This window comes from Phascolarctos cinereus, unplaced genomic scaffold, assembly GCF_003287225.1.
Source record: "Phascolarctos cinereus isolate Bilbo 61053 unplaced genomic scaffold, phaCin_HiC Scaffold_4;HRSCAF=312, whole genome shotgun sequence".
In the NCBI taxonomy this organism is placed as follows: Eukaryota; Metazoa; Chordata; class Mammalia; order Diprotodontia; family Phascolarctidae; genus Phascolarctos; species Phascolarctos cinereus.
In genome coordinates, this window is record NW_027555847.1 from 234,427,865 (window position 1) to 234,452,576 (window position 24,712).

At 36.7% G+C, this 24,712-nt stretch overlaps 1 protein-coding gene across 2 annotated transcripts in view; it reads left to right on the plus strand.

The window, feature by feature from the left end:
- LOC110223822 (aldehyde dehydrogenase 1A1) overlaps positions 1 to 24,021 on the plus strand; it is a 73,393-nt gene extending 49,372 nt beyond the window's left edge. For both annotated transcript variants that reach the window (XM_021009515.2, XM_021009513.2), the window contains exons 9-14: positions 463 to 565; positions 2,392 to 2,576; positions 8,307 to 8,471; positions 13,947 to 14,104; positions 18,886 to 18,960; positions 23,383 to 24,021. In XM_021009515.2, coding sequence (XP_020865174.1) covers positions 463 to 565; positions 2,392 to 2,576; positions 8,307 to 8,471; positions 13,947 to 14,104; positions 18,886 to 18,960; positions 23,383 to 23,455 — 759 coding nt within the window. In that variant the 3' untranslated portion in view covers positions 23,456 to 24,021. The remainder of the gene's footprint in view (positions 1 to 462; positions 566 to 2,391; positions 2,577 to 8,306; positions 8,472 to 13,946; positions 14,105 to 18,885; positions 18,961 to 23,382) is intronic.
- Positions 24,022 to 24,712: the final 691 nt, after the last annotated feature.

Consider the following 24,712-nt stretch of genomic DNA (forward strand, 5'->3'; position numbering starts at 1 on the left):
TGATTTCTTCATCTGAAAGTTGCCTGTTAACACTTACAAGAAGTAGCCAAGCTGGAATTTGAATCCAGTTATTCTGATTTCCAAACAGTCCTCTTTCCACTCTACCCATACAGCTCCCTTAGCTTCAGGGTCGGTTGTGGTATCATTGACTTCTCAATCTCTGGTCCTGGGATCAGAGATCCTCTGAATCTGGGATCCCTCTACACCTTTGCTAAGCTGCTTTTATTCTTTGCTTTCATATCATACTGATCTTCCTTAAAACCATGTGTCTTTGGGAACAGAAAGCTTTTATAACTAAAAACAGATTAACATTGCAAGTGAGATGCCAACTCTCTAGACAGTTTAATGATTTTTCTCAAATGAAATCTGATTCTTTCCCTATTACATAAGTAGAAATCTCAGATAAACATTCCTTCTTAAGAAGAACACTCAGATCACCTTCTTTTTCATGCTCCATTTCAGGTTGGCAAGCTAATCAAAGAGGCTGCTGGGAAGAGCAATCTGAAGAGGGTTACCCTGGAGCTTGGGGGAAAGAGCCCTTGCATTATATTTGCTGATGCTGATTGTGAGTACAATTAATATTTTTACCTTTCTTTTCCTTTGATTTTCATTTTCTGACCAGTGTCATTCAAGGAGCTAAATTCATTACTTTAACAAACAAATAGTCTTGTGAAGGGTTAACAGGTCTTGAAGTCAGAAGGATGATTGTCTTGAAGTCAAAAACCTTGGATTTGAATCCATGCTCTGTCATTAATAAATGCACATATTCAGCAAGTCATAGCCTTGCTCTGTTTGCTCCGCTGTAGGGGAGTGGGACTAAATAACTCTCAGGCCCAGTCCAGTGCTGGTGTTCTTTGAGTTCAGTAGCACAAGTGCATGCCACACCCAACTGTATACAGCAGCCTTGCCTTCATTTTGTATTTTAAAAATATAATAGCAATCTAGAGATAACATTCTACTAAGGTCTTTTTCATACTGCAAAAAAAAAAAAATCCAAATTCTTTTTGTAGTAGATAATAGACTGAGCCAAATGAAGGACATTGTGACATTGTGATACCAACAGGAGGATTATTAAATTCAAGTCTAAAGGACACATGGCCCTTTGATTCATTGCACTCTACCATGCTCCACTCAATGTTTTACCTGTATAGCTTTCTAGATGATGATGTACTGTTATGATGTTTTGAAAAGGCCTTTTTTTTGCAAGAAGGACTTTATTAAGCATGTGAGAAAATAGCACCTGTTTTTGCTTTAAACAATCTAAGTAAAATCAGGTGCTAAAGCAGAATTATCACAGAGGCTCCTAAACTGAAGACTGAATAAGATGCAACTCCCTTTGGGGCAGGAAATAAGCTAACTTTAGCAGTGTAGTAAGGGAATTCTTAAAATTATTATAAATTACTCTACAGTTGATTTTCAGCTTCTTAGATAATTAGGATTTAAAGAAGAGTGTTGTCTTTTGATTTTAATAGTAATAGTTCATAATGGCTAACAGTGATAGAATGTTTTAAGGTTTACAGATTACTTTATGTATATTGTATCATCTGATGCTCCCAATCCCAATAATCCCCATTTGGCATATAAGAAAATTGAGGCTGAGAAAAGCTAAGTAACTAAACCAAGGCCACACAATCATCGAGTATCTGAATCAGGATTTAAATTCAGGTCTTCCCAATCCCAAGTCCAGCACTCTAGCCATCAAACTAAGCTGCCTCTCACTTTGAGAAATAAGTGTAAAACTCCCATGGTATTTTTAAACGTTCATGCCATTTTCTCCACTGTGCATGGGCAGGTAGGGTTTTATTATAAAATATAATGTATTTGAGGCATATTGATGTTTTCTGGGAGGCAGGAATAAAAACATTTCAAATATTAAAGAATCTTTAGGCTCTACCACAGATGTCACTTTTATAATAGGTTTGTATATCAAAGACCAATTGCCCCAGTCTTTTCAGAGTGATGCTTTAATGCTATTTAACACTAGAGTCTTAAATACAGCCATTTCAGGTTTTTCCCCATTATCAAGTTTTTAATGGAGGCTCCAAAACAAATAATAAGTGACTATCAAGTCCAAAATTCATTTAGACTACCTGCTCTGTATTTTAAGGGTCAAAAAATACTCCCTCTTTTCTACTTTGTGCAAAGCACTGTGCTGAGTGCCTTAGAAATATTATTTTATTTGATCTTCACAACAGCCTTGTGAGGTGGGTGCTATTATTATCCCCAGTTTACATTTGAAGAAACTGTGGCAAACAGAGATTAAGTGACTTTAATTGTCTGAGTAACTAAGAGTAACTAGAATTGAACTCAGGCCTTCCTTTGTAGATCAGCTTTGGAGAGAAGATATTTTCCTTTCTACTAACCTGCAACTTCATGCTATTTCCTTTACAGTGGATAATGCTGTGCAATTTGCACACCGTGGTGTGTTTTACCACCAAGGCCAGTGCTGCATAGCAGCATCAAGGATCTTTGTGGAAGAATCTATTTATGATGAGTTTGTCCAGCGAAGTGTGGAGCGTGCGAAGAAATATACTCTTGGGGATCCTCTGAATCCATCAGTACAACAAGGCCCTCAGGTAGGTAAATAACGAAGGACATACAGTAGAAGCCACACAGTGATATAAAATATGAGTTTTGCTGTTTTCTCTCTAGGGATCTAGTCTTCCTTGGATGAAATGAGGATGATTCCTGTCTTGATGTCTTTCAAAAACTGACTGGAACAAGTTGGAACGATATTCAGAGTTCCAGACCTTGTGCCTCTTGCCATTCTGTTTAATATTAATTCCTGAAACCAATTAAGGCAAATTTAGAATTAAGACTGTGAGAAAGTTTTTATGCTTTAAAAAATCCCACCAAATTCAGTGGGTGAAACAGTTTTAATTCTTACCAGTGTCTTTTGCCTCCTCTGTTCACCAAATGAAAGCTATGTGAAATTCACTCTTTTCTTCCCCAGCATCTTGCTTTTCTCTTCTATGTCCACCAAGTATGCTTAGGCAACATGTGTTTACACATCTTTGTTCTCCTCTAAACACTGTAGTCTCTCTGACCAGCTGATTCAGCACTCCACAGCGATCCTTGAAGATGGTCATCTCCAAAACACCCCCCTCCATCACAAGAAAGGTGTAAATATTTATACCTTTCATTTAGGCTACTAAAGCCAACTACTTCTTCCAGCAAGTTGGTTTCTTTTTTTTTTTCACTCTTTCTTCCAATCTATTTAGTACCAAGCTAGCAAAATTGCTTTCTTTTCTTATTTCTCATATCTCTTCCCTTTCTTATTTGTACCACTCATCTTCTTCAGATTGAGGCTATATCAAACATGCAGTAGTTTGCCCCTCCACCTATGTCCATGATATATTCTGATTTCTATGTACACACTGAGCTTCATTGAAATCAGTCCCTTTGTTCTTCCCTTCAGTTTCATCTCCATGTATATTTAAACCCAGGTATTCTATTTTTTTCCCTACTATTCCAAGAAGAAAACAAGGACCCATAACCACTATTCCTTTTTTCAGCCAAGTCACCAAACAGGAAACTCTCAGGATTTAGAAGACTCTATACATAGAAAACTAATGGGTCCAACACGTACAGATTTTTACAGTGAAGGAGTATTTCCATTTTATCTCTGCCATTTTACAACCGTTCATTGCTTCTGTTGTAAAGAAGACCCCAGACTCAGTTCCAAAGACTGGTGTCTCAAAGACTTTTTGTTAAAGAGGTTTAAGTGCGTCCTTTCGATTCTCGAGAGAAGCAGGTGTGCCTCCTTTGAAGGGGAGAATGCACCAAGTATAGAAGCAAGAGCAAGTTTTATAGTTAGTAATTGCCTAAGACCTCCCTTCTGGATCAGGATTGGTCCTAATCCTTCTGGGTTACAATTTTCCTTATATGCCCTGTTCATATGTTTTATATACATGTGATCCCCACCCCTTAACATACATTTTTGACCTCCCCTGCTGGACAAAGAAGTTAGCCTGTCTGTGCTGATTTCTTATCTACTTATGTGGAAACTTAACTCTTTTATTTCTCACACTTCTAAAATACTTTTCAAGGAAGTTGACTGATTTGACCAAATTTGATAAGTAAAGAGGGTCAAAATATTTCTTAATTTTGTTTTATGATTTGATCTTCCACATCACAGCAAATGTCAGAAAAAATAGCATCATCTGTATTTTCAGTGAAATTTGCTTAAGTTTGATTTCTTCAGAGAATATATTTTAAAGATGCATGTGGGGAAATAAAGAAGAATTTCTCCAATATAAAGCCAGGATAGAACCCCTATGGAGGTTCTTCCCACTGGATAGACTAGGAGACCTATAGGAATTAGAATAAGAGAACTCAGATGTTTTATTGCTTATAAAAGAAAGAATATATAGTTCTCTAAGAAACAAAGAGTTTGCATGTCAGTAGGCTGGTGATTTAACAGCTCATTAGACCTTAATCCCCCAAAATAATGAAAAGATTTTATCATAGATTGCATTTAAACCAATAAGTATGTTGAGACAAAAAAACAAAAAAAAAAAGAAGAAGAAGCAGCCTGAGACACCCCTAGGGCCTCCACATAATTTAAAAATACCTTTTGTTGTCATTGTGGGAAAGAATTTATCATAAAGACAGACTCCATTCACCTGGAACATTTGGCCTATTGCTTCATCCTCTCATTTGATGGGTCAGTTCTTAAGACTCTTTTCCATTGTGAAGACAAAAGATAAATATTTTATAGTTGAGTTTTTACATCTGACCACAAAAATTGCAAAATGAAATAAACTTGATAGACAATTCACTGTGAATTGCCTATGTTTACCTGAAACTAAATATGGAATGTCAATTGTGTGAGATATTCAATAGCCCATTCACTTACCCACAATCTTAGTATTCTAATATGACTCCCTGAGTCTCAGGAGGGGCCTAGTCCAGATCTAGAATATGTAGATCTAGAATGTCTGGAATATTTCAGACCTGTCTGTACTCATGGAGGACCCTAAAATTGCTCCATGATTCAAGTTTGGGGATGGGATTTGAACCAAGTTCTTTGATTCCAAATCCAGTGTTCTTTTCTATTTCCTATTCTCAAGGAGCCTCAGAAAAGCAGGAGATCAATTTGGGCTGGACTAGTTAGAGAAGAAGGTTTGAGCTGGGCCTTGAGGAGTGACGAGATTTGTAAAGACACAGACACATGAGAGACCATTCCAGGAAAATGCAATAACAAAGAGGTGGCAAACTGTGTGGTATATGTTTAAGTCATTAAAAAGACCAACCTTTCTGGGAGAAGAGGGTACTTAGATGGGGAGTGGTGAGAACTAAAGTCATACATAAAGGGTGTGGTTACATCATGAAGGGGTTTGAAAATGAAAGCCAAGATGAAGATTTTTGACTTAATGAAAGAAATAGTTAAGATGACGGAAGTGGTATTTTACAAAGATTAGGCTGACAAGCTTCATATATGCAGAATGGATTAGAGAAGAGAGAGAAGGCTGTTGCAATAATCTAGGCTTGAGGTGAATGGACTGTAGTGATAACAGCAGGAATGGAGAGGAAGGATCAAATATGAAGGACATTTTATAGGATAGATGGGGGAAGTATGGGAAGAAGAGGAAAGAGTCAAACATGTCTCCAATATTTACAGCCTGTGAACTATGAATCCCGAATCCCATGAACCCCACAAACCCCAATTTGAAACAGTCTGCTCTAAGAAAGAGACAAACAAAATTGGAGTACATGTATTCACAGTTTAATTTTTTTTTTCACAGTTTAATTTTTCAAAGTGGCTTGACATGCATTGCATGGGAGTTCAGTCCAAAGCTGGGCCCCCCTTAAGGGGGCCAGTTCAGAACTGGCTCGGCTTAGGATTTTGGAATATAGTGTTATGTGCCCTTCGAAGAGCAATTGTTCCCAAGGGGATGCCAATCAACTGTGATTGGTCTACATACTAGGAGGTGGGTGGGTTGCTTAGATCACTCAGTCCACAGGGGCCAGTAAAGCCTATCAGGAAATGCCACCCCCAATCTTGGAAGTCTCTCTCCACCCAAACCTGAGTAGATAAAATCAATTCAGACCTAGGTTGGAGTTTGACCAGGATAAGAAGATTCAATACAATCTCATTATCAGAGATGTCCTTCTGTAGAACTTTGAACAGAAGGCTGGCAGGGTGGAGCTCTGAGTCTCTAAAACACAGATTACCAAGAGAAATAATTTTTAGCAGAACATAAAAGAATCATTATACCAATGACTGAAATAGGGCAGACAAAACTAGTCTGAAGAATGGAGGAAGCAGTGTAGTAGAATGAAAAGAACGTTGGCTGTGAAGTCAAGACCTGAGTTCAAATTTCAGACATTGGTCAAGTCACTTGACTTCATCAAGCCTCAACTTCCTTTACTTAAAATGAGAAGATTGGACTGTGGGTCATGACCCCATAAGTGCTGAAGGGGTTACAAGTGGAAAAAGTTTTAAGAAGCCCTGGACTAGATGGCCTCTAAGATGGCTTGCAGCTCTAACGCTAGTAACTTACAATTTTATAACGTCAGTTTAGAAAACATAATGGACTTGATATTCAACTCTTTCACTTATTATTCTTGTGAGCTTGGAAATGACATTAGACCTCTCTTGGCCTTGATTTCCCCACTGTAAGTGAGAGGGTAAAACTGGATAACCTCCTTGGCTCTTTTTGTTCTAATGATCCTGCTTGTTTATTGTGAAGTGGCATCCTGTAGGCTATTGATAGTATGGTGGTAGAGCATGACTGAAGGGCCTGAACTGGAAAGTTAAGGTTGTGTTTATAGGTATAGAATTCACTGTGTGGTTTCCTGAATAATAATGGTGGTAGAATACTGAAAGTGACAGGAGAAACTGATCCATGAGTGCCCTGTGTTGGGAAGCCTGCCATGTATTCTTTGGCTCCTTTGTACTCTTATGGATTGACATGAGTTACATAATAAAAGGAAAAGAAAAAATTTCCCACAGTAAGAAAAAATAATGAAGATATAAATGTTTGAATGTATTTTTATTGTGCTGGGGGGTGGGGGAGTTGTTTTTGAGACTGAGTCTATTTTGCCTAGGCTAGAAGTATATTAGCCACTGGTGGGCTTGATCCCACTGCTAATAAGTGTGGAAGCTTTGACCTTCTCCATTTCGATCTAGTCCAGTTTGCTCTTGCTTAGGAAGGCTGGTGCTCTCCTCACCTTGGGGAGTTCGTCATACTGGTGTTGGACTCAATCCGGACACTCGGTTTTAGACCTGATGCAGCTGAGAACTCCAAACACAAGAGCAGTACGGGGGTTTAGGCCTCCCCCTATATCAGGGATTACAGATGTGCATCACCACACTCAGGCCTCATTTTTTTTAATGCCATAAGTATTGAATAAGTATCTCATAAGGTCATCGTCTTGAAAACAGGCTTTCAACTTCCTAGGCGTCCTGGCTTATATCAGTCAACACATTCTGAAATTTCTGAATAGAATTATGCCTAAGTTTTCAAAAATATTTGAACATGGGCTTGCCATTTATCTTTAAATGACACTTGCAATGGACAACTATAAAGACATGAAGTGATTTGTCTAATAAATAGGATTATGCAAGGGGCCGAGAAGAAGAGTGTCCCAACTTGCTATTTATAATAATTGGAATTTAAAATAGAAAAAAAAATTAAAAACAAGTGTCGATGACTTACTCATTTTAATAGAAATATTAGATGAACTAATCTGGCCATGCACCTTTGGATCAACTACCTTTTTAAAATGTAATCCTAGGTCCCAGGTCTAAATGATTCTGATTTTCTTGTGCCAAATATAAGTAAAGTCAGGATAACTGATTTTTTTTCGTGTCTTATTCCACTTTTTCAGCATGTTGAAATAGACTCTGGCTAAATTATAATTTGACAGAATTATATTATTATGTTTCCATAAGGATTTTATTACAAGAAGATTTAGAATCCAAAACTGCTACATTGATAAATTTACTAAAACCAACCAAATGAGGCTGTTTAAACATGGTACATTTTTTCACCCTTATTTTAACCACATGTCAAAGATCAGTTTGAATTACCTAGCCATATAATTTCTCAACACTACCATTTTTTTTATCAACAACAATAATAACAATTAACATGTTATGTAGTAATTTATGATTTACAGTTAATTCTAGGGATAAAAGAAATTGAACTTCAGGGCAAGGAAATTGTTTTGATGTAATATTTGATATTTAATAATATTCTCATTTTTGAATTACAAGTTGAGGGAAGAACTGAATTATTTTTTTTCTGACCTTTTTTCCTGACCTTCAATCTGCCTCACCCCTTCATATTTTCATGCAGATTGATAAAGAACAGTATAACAAAATACTTGACCTCATTGAGAGTGGAAAGAAGGAAGGGGCCAAACTGGAATGCGGAGGAGGCCCTTGGGGAGACAAAGGTTACTTCATCCAACCCACAGTGTTCTCTAACGTTACTGATGAGATGCGCATCGCCAAAGAAGAGGTAAGACTTGGTTACATTCTGTTCTTGTAGTTGCTTTCTTTTTTTGCCTACACACTTCCAAGGCACAACTGATTAAATAACCCTCCTAGTAGATGCTTCTCTTTGCTTCTTGTTTCACCTTAATTTGCCTCTCTTAGTCACTGATACAGTTTTAGCTGTTGTCATCTAAGCTGGGAAACACTGAGCACACCCAAACCATCTGGCAATAATTACTAATTATCATATAGCAGTTTCCAGCTTTCTATACACACAGATTAGAAAAGGAAACTCTCTACATGTTAAAAAAAAAAGCACTTAAAAATTTTTTTAAAAGCAATATATATGATAGGGATTTGGCTCCCTTTCAATAATGGGAAACCTTTATAATATCTCCCTTTGTGAAGGTAATTGATGGTTTGGCCTTAGTTTGTGAAGTATCATTTAAAATATTGAACCCGTTTAAGAATCAGAAAACCAAGACTGTTGTGTTGGTCTGTTAACATGACAATAATTTCTTTGTAAATGGATGTTGTAGAAGTATTTCTCTGACTAGCAATGTGATGATGATAACAACGTGATGAGAGTGTTTCTTATTTAATTAAAAAAAGTATCATGTTTTACAAAGTTTCTGTCTTAAAATGTCTAGATCTTTAAGAAAAAGGGCAAAAAAAAAATTTAAAAAAGAATCATACCCATGGAACAAACCTAGAGATGCTATCTGGTCCAGTGTACTGACTTCAGGTTTGCAGATACCTAAGCCACCCAGAACAAATTGGTTGTTTGTTTGTGGCTGAGATGAATACTTTACAGCCTTTATTAGACTAGTGTTCCTGTCATGCTGACTGTCAAGAGGGTTTCGCTTCTATCCAACTCAGATTTCAGCTCCTCCTTCCACCTATTCCATCTAATAATAAGAAAGATGATAATCGTGGTATAACATTTAGATAGCACTCTAAGGATTACAGAGCGCCTTGCATGGATTATCTAATAGGAATTTAGAAAACACATTAGTTATATCTTCCTCACAAAATTTGGAGATGACCCCTCATTTTCTCTCTTCTATAGCCATCCTCATCCTGTTTACTCATTCTTTTCCCACTGACTTATTATTTTTTATCTCTCGTGGTTGGATTACACTCTTAAAATCATAGGATGAAAGATCTAGAGCAGAGAGAGACCTCAGAGGCCATTATGTGCAGTTCTGTCATTTGAAAAATATATGAAAGTAATAACTAGGAATTATCTTGGATGTCCCAAAAGTCTTGGTGCAGTTTTAAGCTTATTAGTACCGGAAAACACCATGGGCAAGTCACTTTACTATCCGTATGTCTCAGTTATTTCATCTGTCAGAATGGTAATATCCCTCAGTTTCCCTATCCAGTAAGGTAACAAAAATATGTGAAGGTTCTATGATTTCATTAGTATTAGGAATTCCCTCCACCAAAGGCAGATCTGAACCAGTCTATTATAACTTAATAAGTAAGTCCTGGGGAGTTGGGTAAAACACATGAGGGTTAAGGGACTTGTCCATACAGCTAATAAAATATTAGAAGTAAGATTTGAAATTAGGTGTTCCTGACTTTGAGCCTAGCCCTTTATCTGTACCATAATATAGCTTTAAACTAATTAACTTGTTAACTTTAATCTTATTAACACTTCTCAACATAGGTTAAATCACAAATTCTTCATATTTTTGTCCCCTTACTGGATAGGCAAATGGGGGTATTGCCTCTTTTACAGATGAGATAGCACAGGCTTAGAGAGGACAAAGAGACTTGCCCAAGGTCATGTAGCTAATTGGTGACAGTATGGAAAAAAAACTAGTCATACTTGACTACCCTGCTTTTGCTGCTCATTAAATTTTTGCGGTACCATAGCTCTCTATCACAGTCTCATTCAGCTGTAGTGAGTCCACACTCCTTTGTATGAGTTCATTTCTCTTTCAAAGATGAACATCTTTACCTATAGAAGGTAAACTTACTTACCTTTTTTCAAAGAACGCTTAGGTTCCTGTGAAGCATTAGCCTGGCTTTTTCATGCTTGTGAACCAGACCTAAACTGAAATTGGAAGGGTATGATAAAAAAAAAAAGAAAGAAAGGAAGAAAGAAAGAAAGAAAGAAAGAAAGGAAGAAAGAAAGAAAGAAAGAAAGAAAGAAAGAAAGAAAAAGAACTACTTCTAAAAAAAGAGTGTGTATGTATCTGTGTATACACACACACATATGTAGATAAACATATGTGTATATACATACACATATACATGTGTGATTTTTATAGTTATGCATTACCTATGATTTTATATAATTAATATGCATTCTAATATACATAGTATATTATAATTAACATAAATACAAATATAATCATAATGTATGATATAGCATATATTTTATATTATTGTGTTATATAAAATATAGTATATATTAGCATTTATGCCATGTATTTATGTTTATTTTATGTTTTAGAAGCAGTTCATAATGTTATAAATCTATATTTTTAGATGTAGTTTATATATAATAAATATATTATGTTTTCTATATCTATATATTAATTTTAGAAGTTTTGTATATATATAATAAAATATCATTATGTGGTATATTTTTATGGCTTATATATATAAATTTTTCAAAGCAGTTTTCTATCATACCTTTCCAACTTCACTTATATATATTATATAATATATTAATGTATTATGTAACATGTGTTTTACGTATAAGACACTTTAGCCACAATAGCTATTTTTTATTTGTTTTATTGATACTTATTTTTAATACTACAGTCATTGACCTCTCCCTTATTACAAAAAAAAAACAACCAAATTCAACTAATAAAATGATTTTCTACTAGTATATGCATCATTCTGTCCCTATAATCTCCCATATTGTTAGCAAGAGAAGCATTCCCTAACTGTGGTTGCTTGAAAACTTCCATCGATTTTTAGATAGCTAAACAAATGCAGATCAATGATACGGACAATTCAAAAGCATAGTGTTTGTTTTTAGACCTGGAAATTACCTTTGGCATCACCTAATTTAACTCACTTCTTTTACATTCATTAAAAACAAGTTTTTATTGACCTATTTGATGTTACCTTCATTTTCCACAGTATCCCTTCCCCTCCCTCTCCCATAGAACTCTCTCATATGACAAGTAATATTTTAAAGGAAAAAAAAAGGAAAAGAAAAAAATCGCATATCTGATCAATACATTGACAAAAATCTGAAAACCTTTGCAATGTACAACACTTGTGGGCCTATATTCCTTACTTTTCATATGAGGAAAATGAATCCCCTTGCCCAAATCTTGCCTAGGGTAACAGCCACATTAATCCTCCCCGCCCCACTCCTGGCCCCAGCCACACACACACACACACACACACACACACACACACACACACACACTTTACTTTCCAAACTATATATTTTTTCCTTTTGGGCAAGTACTAAGATGGGCTTGTATTATCTGAATGAATACCAATTAAAATTTTCTAAGAGGTAATCCAGAAACTTATCTAGTGGTGAGGAAAACCCAATCAAAGATTTAAAATATACAATAGGTAATCCATAAAGAGGCAATTATGCACAGAAGGGATTTCCTGTGAGGAGAGGTGGGGCTAGGCTTGATAGCTTTTAAGATTCTATAATGCCACCAAATGGAGGGTTAACTATAGTTCCAAACTGGAGGTTTTCCAAAATCTTCTATAGGAACCAATTCTGGGGCTGTTCTCATCATTCTCTGAGCCCTATCTCCTATTAGGTAAATAGAGAGGTACACTGATCACATCACCTGGGCAGAGTGAGATTTGTACACAGCCATCTTATTCACTCATGTCTGACATCACAAAGCTCTGATTAGAAGTCCCCTGGAGCCAGAGGAAAGAAAACCCAACACTGGGAAAATTCTTCCAAATCATTCTGCAGCTCTCTTGTTCCTGAGACCAATCCTCATATACCCTTGCTACGGCCAGATTTCACAATCACCAGCAAGCAGGGCATACACCAGGCTCCTTTTTAACCATGGTGGAACTGGATGAGCAGGGCCACTGTGAGAGCCCAAAACAAGTAATCACAAATATCTCAGGCAGTGTGGGGGTGGGGGTGGGGGGCGGGGAAGAGCAGAGGTGCCCTCCCCCCTCCCCCACCTGAAGAGGGGAGAGAATGAGATGGGAAATGTGCTGAGTTGCACAGGGCATTTTCTCCCCAGTGCTAGTTCAGAGAAGAAAGGGAAATTGGGATCATTTTGTCAGACTCCTTTTATAGCAAACTGGATAAAGTAAATGGAGAAACATGGAAAGGGTTGGGTAGATTAGTTTACAGAAAACAAGCACTGACCCAACTTGAAAGGGTTATAAACTGGACTTTTTTTTAAATTCACAAATATTTTCATAGCTTTCCTGCCTCAGTACAATTCTTTCTTAATTATATACATGTGTTTCTTGGCTTTAGCAGGACAAGGGAAAATGTCTAAGATTTTAGTTAAGAATGGGCAATAGAATACCTGGAAGATAAGGGGCAGGGAGCGCCCAAAAACCTGCAGATGACCACAGATATTTGAAATTTTATTCTGTTCAGCATCAGAGCAAATGACTTAAAAAAGTAAAGTAAAAAGGAATCTCTGCAAATATCTTAAAGTCCCAGGGCATTTTTGAACCATTAATATTTATTGATCACAGTTGCCCATGTAACTTTAGGCTTAATATCATGATTGAAAATACATAAACAATAAATTAAAAATAAAACTATATTTAAATATGTGGCCTTACAACCCCCACAATCACCACTATGAAATTAAAAAAAAAAACAATGGAAGAAAAATACTTTGGCTGGGGTATGATCATAGTGATTGTAAGATTTATAGCTGGAAAGTACCCTTTAAAAATCTAGTCCTACCTTTTAATTTTACAGATGAAGAAAATAGAGACTGAGAGAGGAACCGATTTGTCCAGGATCATTCTGCTAGTAAGCAGAAGTCGAGATTCCTTCTGATTGGATCATGCAACCAATTTGAAATTAGTGAATTGTAGGGAATTGAGGTGTGGAGCTGAGTTCTGAACATTAACGTCACTCCTTGGTTTTGCCTAAATAGCTTCCTTCTCCCTTGGTACAAAACTGGCCATGTGACATCTGGCTGTGACTATCGATCAGGGCTAGCCACCTAATCCTGAAACATGCTCAGTCTAATAATAGTTAAAATCATGCCTAAAATAGTTGTATATATAGCTATGGCTATACAGTTACATAATTATGTAATTATACAGTTAAAATAATTAACACCTCAATGAATATATTCTTCTAGGAGGTCAGGCATTGTTTTCTATGGCTTTTTGTTTGTATTTGTGCAACTGTAATAAATAAGTTAGAGGAATGTTTTAAACATATAAATGTATAAATGAAATTTGAATTCTGAAGTTAAATGCTACAAATCTGGAGTAAAAGAACTTGACCAAAAGCCTCCCTTTGTGTCCCTTCCCCACCTGATCTCTCCTATTCCCTTTGGAGCAGATTTTTGGACCCGTTCAACAAATCATGAAGTTTAAAACAATTGATGAGGTGATCAGGAGGGCCAACAATACCCATTATGGTTTATCAGCAGGCATTTTCACCAAAGACCTTGATAAAGCCATCACAATTTCCTCTGCCCTTCAAGCTGGAACAGTCTGGTAAGTCAAACATTATTGATGTGGCCTTTTGGATTATATGACATTCAGATGACATTAACAGAACAACCTGGACATTTACAGAATCGAATTTGTTTCTCTTTCAGACCAGGTGGCCTGCTAGGATGTAGCCTTTCTCTGTTTTCTGAGCTACCGATAATTTTATAGATAATGGATATTATAATTTACTTGAGGTCTGTTCACCCTGTGGGGTTTATTTCTTGGAAATATTTTCCTAAAATTTGTTGTTGAATTTCAACTTTTAGAAAAACAGGGTGTAGATAGATAGAAGATAGAGATCCGTGCTTGGAGTCAGGAAGACTGGGGTTTGAGACCAGCCTCTGACAAATAATAGCTGTGGGGCAAGACAATTAACCTCTTGTGTCCCAGGGACCTCTCCAAGATTTTAAGTTACAATAGGACTTGCCTTTCAGCACCAGCAGAGGGAGTTTGCAAGTAAGGGAATTCTCTGCACTGATGAAATCACAGGTCTAGAACAACAAGAAAAAGCTCCATCAGCAGTTATTTACGAGCAGCCGATTACATGTTTAGCACTATGCTAAGTGTTGTGGAAGACATTAGCAAAGTATATGGCACAGTCCTTATGCTCAGGAAACTTCCTCCATATAACATTAAATACACATACACATGTATGTGTGTGCATATATGCATATATGTGTGTATGTGTATATAAATATATATACATATATAAATATAATTTTTGTGATCTAATTGGTATAAGGAACTCCCAATGAGAAAATTTCTTCTAGCAATGTACACTGACACCTTCTCTGCTACTTTTAAGAGAACTGCCTGGGACAGTGAGAGGTTAAATAGCTTTCTCAGTGTCACAGCCAGTATATGTAAAAGGTAGGACTTGGACCCACTCTCTCCTTGTTATATATAGCACCTTGTCTTTTTGAGGTGAGTAAGGCTTCAGAGATTACCTAATCCAACCCCTACATCTTACAGATGTGGAAACTGAGGCCTATGAGTAAAGTGACATACACAGGTGGTAAGGAGTAGAGCCAGAATTTGAACCTAGGTCTTACAGCTTGAAAGTCAGCTAAAGCTCTCCTCGAGCGCACTGTAACACACAATTACAATATTATTCAGTGTCACCGTGGGCTTGATCAGCTTCTTGTGCAACCTGCCCACTCTTACCCTGGTGCACTAATTTTGAGATCTCCCATTTCGAAAGACCTACTTGCTATTCATTTCCTGTTTTGCCTTAGGCTAGGACAAGTGGCCATTTGTCTCAGGAGTCCCTTCTTATTCCAGATGGTTGCCTTCATACTTCCCTCCACAATCACCTCCCATCACACTTCAGAACAACTTTCTATCCAACAACAATGACAAAATACAGTGGCACCAGCAGTCCACAATTCACTTCCTTCTTGGTCACGGTCCCTGCTCCCAGGTTTCAAATCCTTGTGCTAAGGAATTCCTGGAACCAAAAGACTTTTTTACCCTTGTGAATTACTAACTCACATTGCCCCTCAACCATAGAGAATATTTTTTTTTCCTTTGACTCCATCAGCTTCTTAGTATTTCAAAGTCATCCCTACTCTTTACTTTCTCAGTCCCCGTGTTCCCCTTCTTTCATATTACAGTGGAAAGAACACTGACCCACGGTCAGAGGATCTGGGTTCAAATCACACTTCTGTCACTTCTTGTGTGACTTTGAGCAAGCCATTTAACCTCTCTGAGCTTCATTCCTCATCTGTTAAAGGAGATGTTGGACTAGAATCAGGAGTGGGAAACCTGCGGCCTCGAGTCCACATGTAGCTCTCTATGTCCTCAAGTACACTCCTTTGACTGTGTTTGGATTCAATCAAAGGGCCACACTTGAGGATTTAGAGGGCCACATGTGGCCTCCAGGCTGCATGTTCCTCACTCCTGGACTAGGTGGTCTCCAAAATCCCCTCTAGCTCTAAAATTAATGATCTATGATCAAATGGCTCTTGAGTAACAACTCTAGTAAAATTTCCCCAAAGAAGAAATCAATATCAATGTTGTTAATTTTGAACACCTGTATGTTTCCTACTGTTGAACATTTCTAAGTTTCTAATCTGACTTTACTAACTTGACTTCCAGACATGAAGCACAGGTATAGGAATGAATACTTTCCCCCTTGCTCATTAACAGTGACAAACTTAACATGATAGAATCTTTGATAACAGAGGATAATGTATGCCTGCCAGATAAAGCAAGGTGACATAAAATTTCAACCTTAACTAATATTATTTAAGCCCCTAGTCAGATAATTTGACAGTATTGAAAACTCGGAGAGCCATATACATCCTTATGGCATATATGTCCAGAAACAGACTAACTGTTTTGTTGTTTCAAATCAACTCTTTCATGCCATGGTAGTTGGGTCTCCATTTAATGATTTTACTTCTTATACATCACAATGGAGAAGATGTAGCTCTCAGATGCAAGAACCCAAGAACTATAGAGTTCTTGACTTTAAGACCAACAATTCTTTGAGGAATTCCCTTTCACTGTCTTAAAACTGTGGAATATTTGCTTTTAATGTGAATCCAGCAATGGAAGACAAACATGGCCAAAGGAAAGTGTTGATGTTGTGCCTATAGAACTCAAAGCATTAATAATCTTTCCATTTGCTTAACTGAAAGAACTTCCCAATACCAATCCATGTATTAGTGAATGGTCAAATTCTTAATAAAAGGGGTATGATTTCTTAGGGAGGCCTAAAAAAAGTGCAGAGAATACATATGTATGCATGTGTGTGTGCGTGTGTATGTGTGTATACACACACATAGATATTTAATAATCAAGTCAGGCTCTTTTATTACTCTCTCTTTTTAATTTTACTTTTAATTTATGGAATAAAACAAGCATTTCCGTAACATAGTATAATAAAAAGATGATTGCACATGAACTGCAAATATGCTATGTACAATGCTATTCCTTTTAAATATATGATAAAGTTATGGAAATTTCTTTTTTTCCCTTTTTTTCTTCTCTCCCTCCCTCTATCCTGGAGATGGCTCTCATTAAACACAATAAATGTGTGTATGTGTGTATGTATGTATACATACATACAGCTATATATACATGTGTATATATATAATTATTCTATATATACTTCTATGTATCACAGATAGCATCTTTCTTCATATGTCCTTTATAGTTAATTTAGGTATTTATAATAGTTAAAATGTATTAATCATTCAAAGTCATTCTTAAAACAATATTGCTGTTACCGTATATAGTGTTCTGCTGGTTCTGTTCATTTCACTCTTCATTATTTGGTGTTTTTCCATGTTTTTCTAAGATCATTGAGGTCATCATTTCTTACAGCACAGTTTTATTCCATCGTAATCATATACCAAAACATGTTCAGCCACTCTCAGCATACCAGGATCTCTGGTAAAAATGAGCTTTTTTAAATGTGTTCTAAGTATATATTTTAGTGGGGGTGATATACAAATAGTAATTCCAAGGAATGAAGTGCTTCAGAAGTAAACTCCTTGTACTACAAAATGCATAAGAGATGCCTCAAAAAAAATAATAGCAGCAGGTCAGGTACCCAATCATCAGGAGCATTTTAACATCTGTAGTTTACATATTATAGACACTAAGGACCTCTATCCCTGTGCATCACCTCAGTTTTCCTAAAAGCTGAATCCTACTTCCTATAGCATGTTATGCATTTGATAGAGTAGAAAGGAAATGGAGAACCTGCATGCAACTCTCCCCTTCTGAGGCTTACCAAGAGAACGTGGGTAAGTCACAACCTCCATGGCCTGCTTTTTTTTTTCTGCAAAATGAAGGGATTAGATTAAATGATTTTCAAGATTCCTTCAAGTTTAAGATACATTGTGATGATTTCCTTCCTAATCAAACCTACTACATCTCGTAGACCTACCAATACAAAGGATGGGAAACAAAACTAAATCTCCAGAATCTGTTCAGAAATTGCACTATTCAAATTTGTTTAAAAACCTAGGAACTTGTCTAGCACACTTTATGAGCTTAATTTTTCCCAGCTATTTAAAATATTTCTGTAACGTAAGCACGTTTCTTGGGCTCATAAAATGGGGGGGTGGGGGAAGGGGAGAAGGATCACTTTGTGGACCCTGTTCTTTCTGAACTTAGACAGGCTGGTCTTTGGGTGACAGACAGTCTTCACCAGGCCCATACTGAGGTGCTTCCAGGGTTGGTAGAAAACAAAGCTTGTCCTCCTCTCTTAGCTTTCCAAAACTAACCATGAATCTCTTAATAGGATATCCAAGCTGATGCTAGTTGTTGTTACTGTTGTATGTGGTTATTTGAGGCCAGATTTGAACTCACAAAGGGGTCTTCTGGACACCCAGCTGCCCATAACAATGTAAATTATTTTGTAAATAATACCCAAAGAGCTAAATGACTCATCAGTTCAACTAAACATGTGAAATTTGGCTTAACGACTTACTATCAACTTCACAGAAAGGCAGTGTGGCATGTATGTAGACAGCTGAACTCAGAGTGAGGAGGACCTGGGTTCAGGTCTTTCCTCTGACATAATTGCTGTGTAACCTTGACTTTTCAGGGACCCAGACAACTCTCTAAAACTCTTAAGTTGCAAAGCAATGTGCATTGGCAGCAGGAGTTTCCTCACTGGGTGTTCGAAGGGGCTACTTATAACCAAAGAAGTCACAAGTCCACAAAAAAAAGTTAAAAATAAAAACAAATAAACCTCACACATAATTTACACCAATTAAATGCTTTATTGGATCAGTTGAAATAAGTACAAAATATTTATGCCTTTTCAGGGTAAACTGCTATAGTGTGGTTTCTGCTCAGAGCCCTTTTGGTGGATTCAAGATGTCTGGGAATGGGCGAGAATTGTAAGTAAGGTTTTTTGGCGGTTTTTTTGTGGTATCTCCAGCCAATTCCAATATGTGTTGAAGATTTATTTCCATGTTACTGTTGACATCTCCATGCTCCTAGATTCTTAAGAAAATATCTTGAGTCATTAATTTAACATGTACCTGTATTTCTTCATCCATTTCCAAAATGACTTGTGGAATTATAGATTTCTCCCCTTAGTATGAGAAGGAATATAAAAACTCTTATATTTTACTTGCATTCATATAGATATATATAGATAGATATTGCACATACATATTCACGTATGTGAACTTATATGCATATACATATATTTGTTGTTCAGTCTTTTCAGTCATTACTGACTCATCATGACCCCATTTGGGGTTTTCTTAGCAAAGATACTGGAGTGGTTTGCCATTTCCTCCTCCAGCTCATGTTACACTTGAGGAAACTGAGGCAAACAGGGTTAAGTGACTTGCCCAGGGTCACAAAGAGAGTAAGTGTCTGAGGCCAGATTTGAGCTCAAGATCAGTCTTCTTGACTCCAGACCTGGCATCCTGTGCACTATGGTGCCACCTAGGGGCCATGTACATATGTACATACATACACACATACTATTTCTGGACAAAAGATAGGGACCAAATACTCATATTCATTAAAACAAAAAATACAACTTTTGTTTCTATATAAACTTATGATTACAAGAAAGGGCCCTGGGGAGCTGTACAACTAACTCCAAGTTACAAAGGAGCTGCCCATTAATAGCAGTAGAGGGTGTAATTGTCTTTCAGGAGTTCCTTAGACTGATGAAAGGGCCAATTCTTCCCTGACTCTACCACCACCACCCCACCCTCATTTTTCATTTCATAACTGGAAAAAACTGAACAAGAAATATACATAAGTCAAATTACCATGCAGATGAATGGATCTCCAAGGTTCATTCATATGACTAAGTTTTGTATTCATCTTTAATTTAATCAAAGGTATCACAGTGAACTCACTTTAAATGACCTTGCAGCATGTAAAAAAATAAAACAAACAAAGAAAAAAAGTCTCTGGCTCTGGAATCAGAGGAACCGTGTTCAAATTCCAACTTTGCCATTTGAAAACAATATGACTTTTGACAACTTAACTTTTCTGGGCCTCATTTTTCTCATTGATAAAATGAATGAGTTCGCGTGAAAAGATTCCCAAGGTGCCTTCTAATTCTAAATCTGTGATCCCGTAGTTTATATCCCAGAGTCAAATTTTAGGATGAGTGGAGAGTGTGGGAGAAGAATATGAGGATAATATATAAAAAGAGCTTTAGAGGACTTCAAGTCCTATTTTTATTTTTCATATGAAGAAACCAAGGCTGAGGGAGGTTAAGTGACCCCTTTAAGGTCACAGAGGAAGTTAAGTGACATGTACTCACTGTCCTAACCCAGATCCTTTGGTCCTTCTAGAAAACTTACTTAAATTCTCTCCCGCAGTTTCCTCATCTGTAAAATGAGGATATTCATAGCACCTACCTCCCAGGTTTGTTATGAGATAATATTTGTAAAGTCCTTTTTAAAACTTAAAGTACTATATAAATGCTAGCCATGATTTTTATTAATTATTGTTATCCTACTATGACTACTCTCAAAGTAGCTTTTCATGAGCCTTCACCCCTTATCCTAGGTCCTTCTGAGACCTTTATAAATACCTTTTAAAAGTAAACTGATTACAAAATCACCAGTCATCTCAGATTTTACTGCAGTCAGTTTCAGTTTATCAAAAATTATTTTACTCATGCAGAAAATAGAAAGCAGATTGTCATGGTAAAAAAAATAATTGGCCCATCATAAGATGTAAATCACATGTGATCAAACTTCATATAGTGGCCTGTATTATGAACAGAATATTAAAAATCAATTTGTCCCAGTTCTCTTAGGTTTATTGTTCAACAGTGCTTTATTAATTTTTTTAATAAATGTCATATTAAGTCTGTGGCTTCTTATAGTAAAGAAAGTAGTTAGCTCTGTGCTAACATAAAAGAAGTTGAGAAGAAACATATTTCTTCTGTGGAAATTACAAACTAGTTGGGATGACAGGACGTAAACATATATATATATATATATATACATACATATATACACACATATGCATATACATATACACATGCATATATACATATATATAATTTTTTGAATAAGAACTTAAAGGAGAAAAGCTTGTTATGAGTTAGGTTTAAGCTCAAGCTACTGTGCCACTTCATAAGTTCCTCTGGGAATTTTATGGGAAGTTTGGGAAGTTTAGCTAACAAGTTAGTTTGGCATGATCTTGATTCCCTTCCAACACACTGGTCACCAAACTCAAGGTGCTCTCTAGTTTAACAACGTTCTTCCTAAAATGTGGTACTAGAACATCATACTCTACTACTAGAGGCCTCACAGAGTCAATTGGGCCTACCTGCTGCTTAGTCCTGGAAACTACATCTCACGTGATGCATCCTAAGAGTCAGTTACCAATTTTGCCTACTATATTTCAACATTTCCTCGCAATTGACCTTTGTGTCAGTAAAAACTCAGATCTTTTTCAGACTAAGTGCTAGCTAGCTGTGCTTACTTCATCTTACATTTGTGAAGTTGATTTTTTTTAAAAGCCCAACTTTATGTTAATCTCTATTCAATTTCAGTTTACTAGATTTGGCCCACTATTCTAGACTGTTGAGGTCTCTTTGGATTTCACTCTCATCTAATGTGTTAGCATATCACAAATTATTTTGTACTGGTAACAAGTATTTAAGTTTGTCCTTCCTCTGTCTTACTTTTATAACATTTTCTTTTTTATATAATTATTATATGCTTCCTGTTTTGCTATATCCATTTTGTAGTGTTTATTTGAACCAGTATTGGAGATTAGTTCACACTGGAATTAAATTTGTCTTTTGAATGGTCACCCTTTATCAAACAATGGCTTAATAAGTTACTTAACATTATTACTAACTTATTAATAACTGGAAAATGCTTTCTCAGTTACAGTGGAGATCAAGCTTCCTCCTCTTTAATAGTCACCTAACAGACACATGTATTTTACTGTCTGGTGTTGTAGAATCCCATTTGCCCAAAGATGTAACCAGGGCAAGGTGGTTAGGAATTTGCCCCAGGTACCAATATGAGCAGAAGCATGCATTTAATGCCCCAAATGGTGGAGAGCAGGTTTTCTTGACTTTGAATCCATTAGACCATAGGATGCATGAATAAATTTCAGGAGGTCTGTAAACTTGGATGGAGAAAAAAAATTGCTTTCTTGTTTTTATTCACCTCTGATTTCCTTTGTAAATCCTATATATTTTATTTTATACATTTAAAACATTCATGTTGAGGTATCTAGGCTTCATCAGGTTGCCAAAGGGAGTCCACAACACAAAAAGATGTTAAGATTCCCTTGCTAGAGAGAGCTGTTTCCATACTGCATCATGCAACATAGTTTGCCAGCCTGTACCTCTCTGCTTCTCAAGTGATTGTGGGCCAAATTATATGCTCCAGGAAATGAAAATGGGCACAGCAGAGGAGACCACACATTCTCCCAATGTGGCTGATTACAGTTAGACTACTCTTAGTGCACACTGCTAAACAATCCCTGGCTGTCTTCTGGAACATAATACTGTCTCATCCCACTCCCATTTGCCATCTCTTGCCAATTATTTTGGCTACAGGTGACAAAAATCCCTAGTTATGCCATTGTACTTTCCTTTGAAAACATTTCCCAAAATGTCAATCCTGTATCTAAAGAAGCATAAGTACTTGTAATACTTGGTTATAATCTGAATGTTAGTGTGAAAAACCCCTAATTTCTCTTTAAAAGCCCCAAATTGGTTTCTCTATGGCTTTTTACAAAAGGACATATTGGGGGCATCCAGGTGGCACAGTGGATAGAGCGCCAGTCATGAGGACCTGAGTTCAAAGCCGGCCTCAGACACTTGACACTCACTAGCTGTGTGACCCTGGGCAAGTCACTTAACCTCATTGCCTAGCAAAATGCAAAATTAAAAAAAAAAAAGGCAGAGGGGCATATTAGATCAGACAGTGCACCTAGTACTTGATGCTTCTGAGAAGATAAATCACTTCTCAAAACACTATACCAGTGCTCTTTGGTCCATACCTGTAATTTTGTGAAAATTGAAAAACTCCCAATGTAGAAACACACTCCACTGATTTCAGATAATCAACTCATCTCTAATTTATTCCCTTTAAGAGTTATTTGGGGACACTTGCCCATGGCCACCCAGCTAGCATGAGTCAGAAGCAGTCTTGAAATGTAGTCTTCCTAACTCTTAAGATTTACTCTCTATCATTACCCCCACCCAGTCTTATACCTACCCTAATGAACAGTGCTGAATTCATACTGAGACACTGACTGTACTTTATGGATAATGGTATCTCAAATGCTGTTTTGGATTTTTTCACCTCTAGGGGAGAATATGGTCTCCATGAATATACTGAAGTCAAGACTGTCACAATCAAGATTTCTGAGAAAAACTCCTAAGAATGCCACAGGAGATGGAGCTGTGTATCATTGATGGCCAAGTAGATCTTATCCAACACCGTGAAAGATTTCACACCCAGCATCGTTATATTCCTGATTAAAAAAAGAAAAATAGTAAAATAAACTTTTAGTCACATTAGCAGTAATAAGCAACATCTAGAATATGTGCTTTATTCTGAAAGAATCCTTTGCCTTTTGATGCTCATGTGAACACAAAGAATCACATTCCAACTGACAGGGGGAGATTTTGACCCAAGATCTCTCAAGCATTAGAACAGTTGTGAGTTTTTCTTAGTAGATGCTTTTTGTAGAGTTTGAGCCATTTGGGAAAAAAAATGCGAGAGGACCAGTTCTTTTGCTTTTTATTTCTATTAATGATTTACTTGACATTTTCTGCATATATTAACAACCAAATAGATGTAGTCAGTTTGCTTGTGCTGTGAACTCTTTTCTTGTCTTTGAAAATGTTTCCTTAGATAGCAAACCCATGTCTAATGAAGTAATTTAATGTCTGCACTGCTTAACTGTAATCTGAATATAAACTTCATTAAAATAATCTTACATAATCCTTTGTATATGTTGAAATTGTAAGAACAGATCTTCATTGTGGGAGGTAACTCAAGACATTTTCCATTGAATTGGATGTGTGTTTTGTTTTAGTCTAATGCAAAGGTTCCCAAGATTTTCCTCATGAAGTATTTTTTAAAATTTCACTTAAGTCTTATGATTATCAGGATGACGAATGTTGAGAGAGACTGGTGAGAGGGGAACATGGAGAATAGTTCTGGAGATGCTAACAGTGCAAGTTATAAAATTGACATTCTTTATGGGAACCCAGACTTTCACAAATCTAGAGCCAGAAAGGACTTCAGAAGTAATTTAGCCCAACTTTGTCATTTTAAAGATGAGGAAATAAAGCAGGTGGCAAGCAGCACAACTAGAGTTGACATCAACCAAGGTCTTCTGGCTCCAAATAACCCCTCTTTACCATAATGCCACACCTATACAAATTATGGGGACACAGACAGGGTGGTAAAAGCTGGATTAGACATCAACCCGGGTAAGCCTTTGAAATCAACTGGTAACTAATAATGGATGGAATATTGAGAAGCTCTGGTCAGAACACCAGTAAGGTGAATAGCTCTCACTTACCAGTGCTACCCTTGCCCATCCTCATGTTTTCCTATAAACACCTACAACTTATTCGTATTTGTATTTATCTCAGGGGAATTATCACTTCCTGGGGACACAAAATCT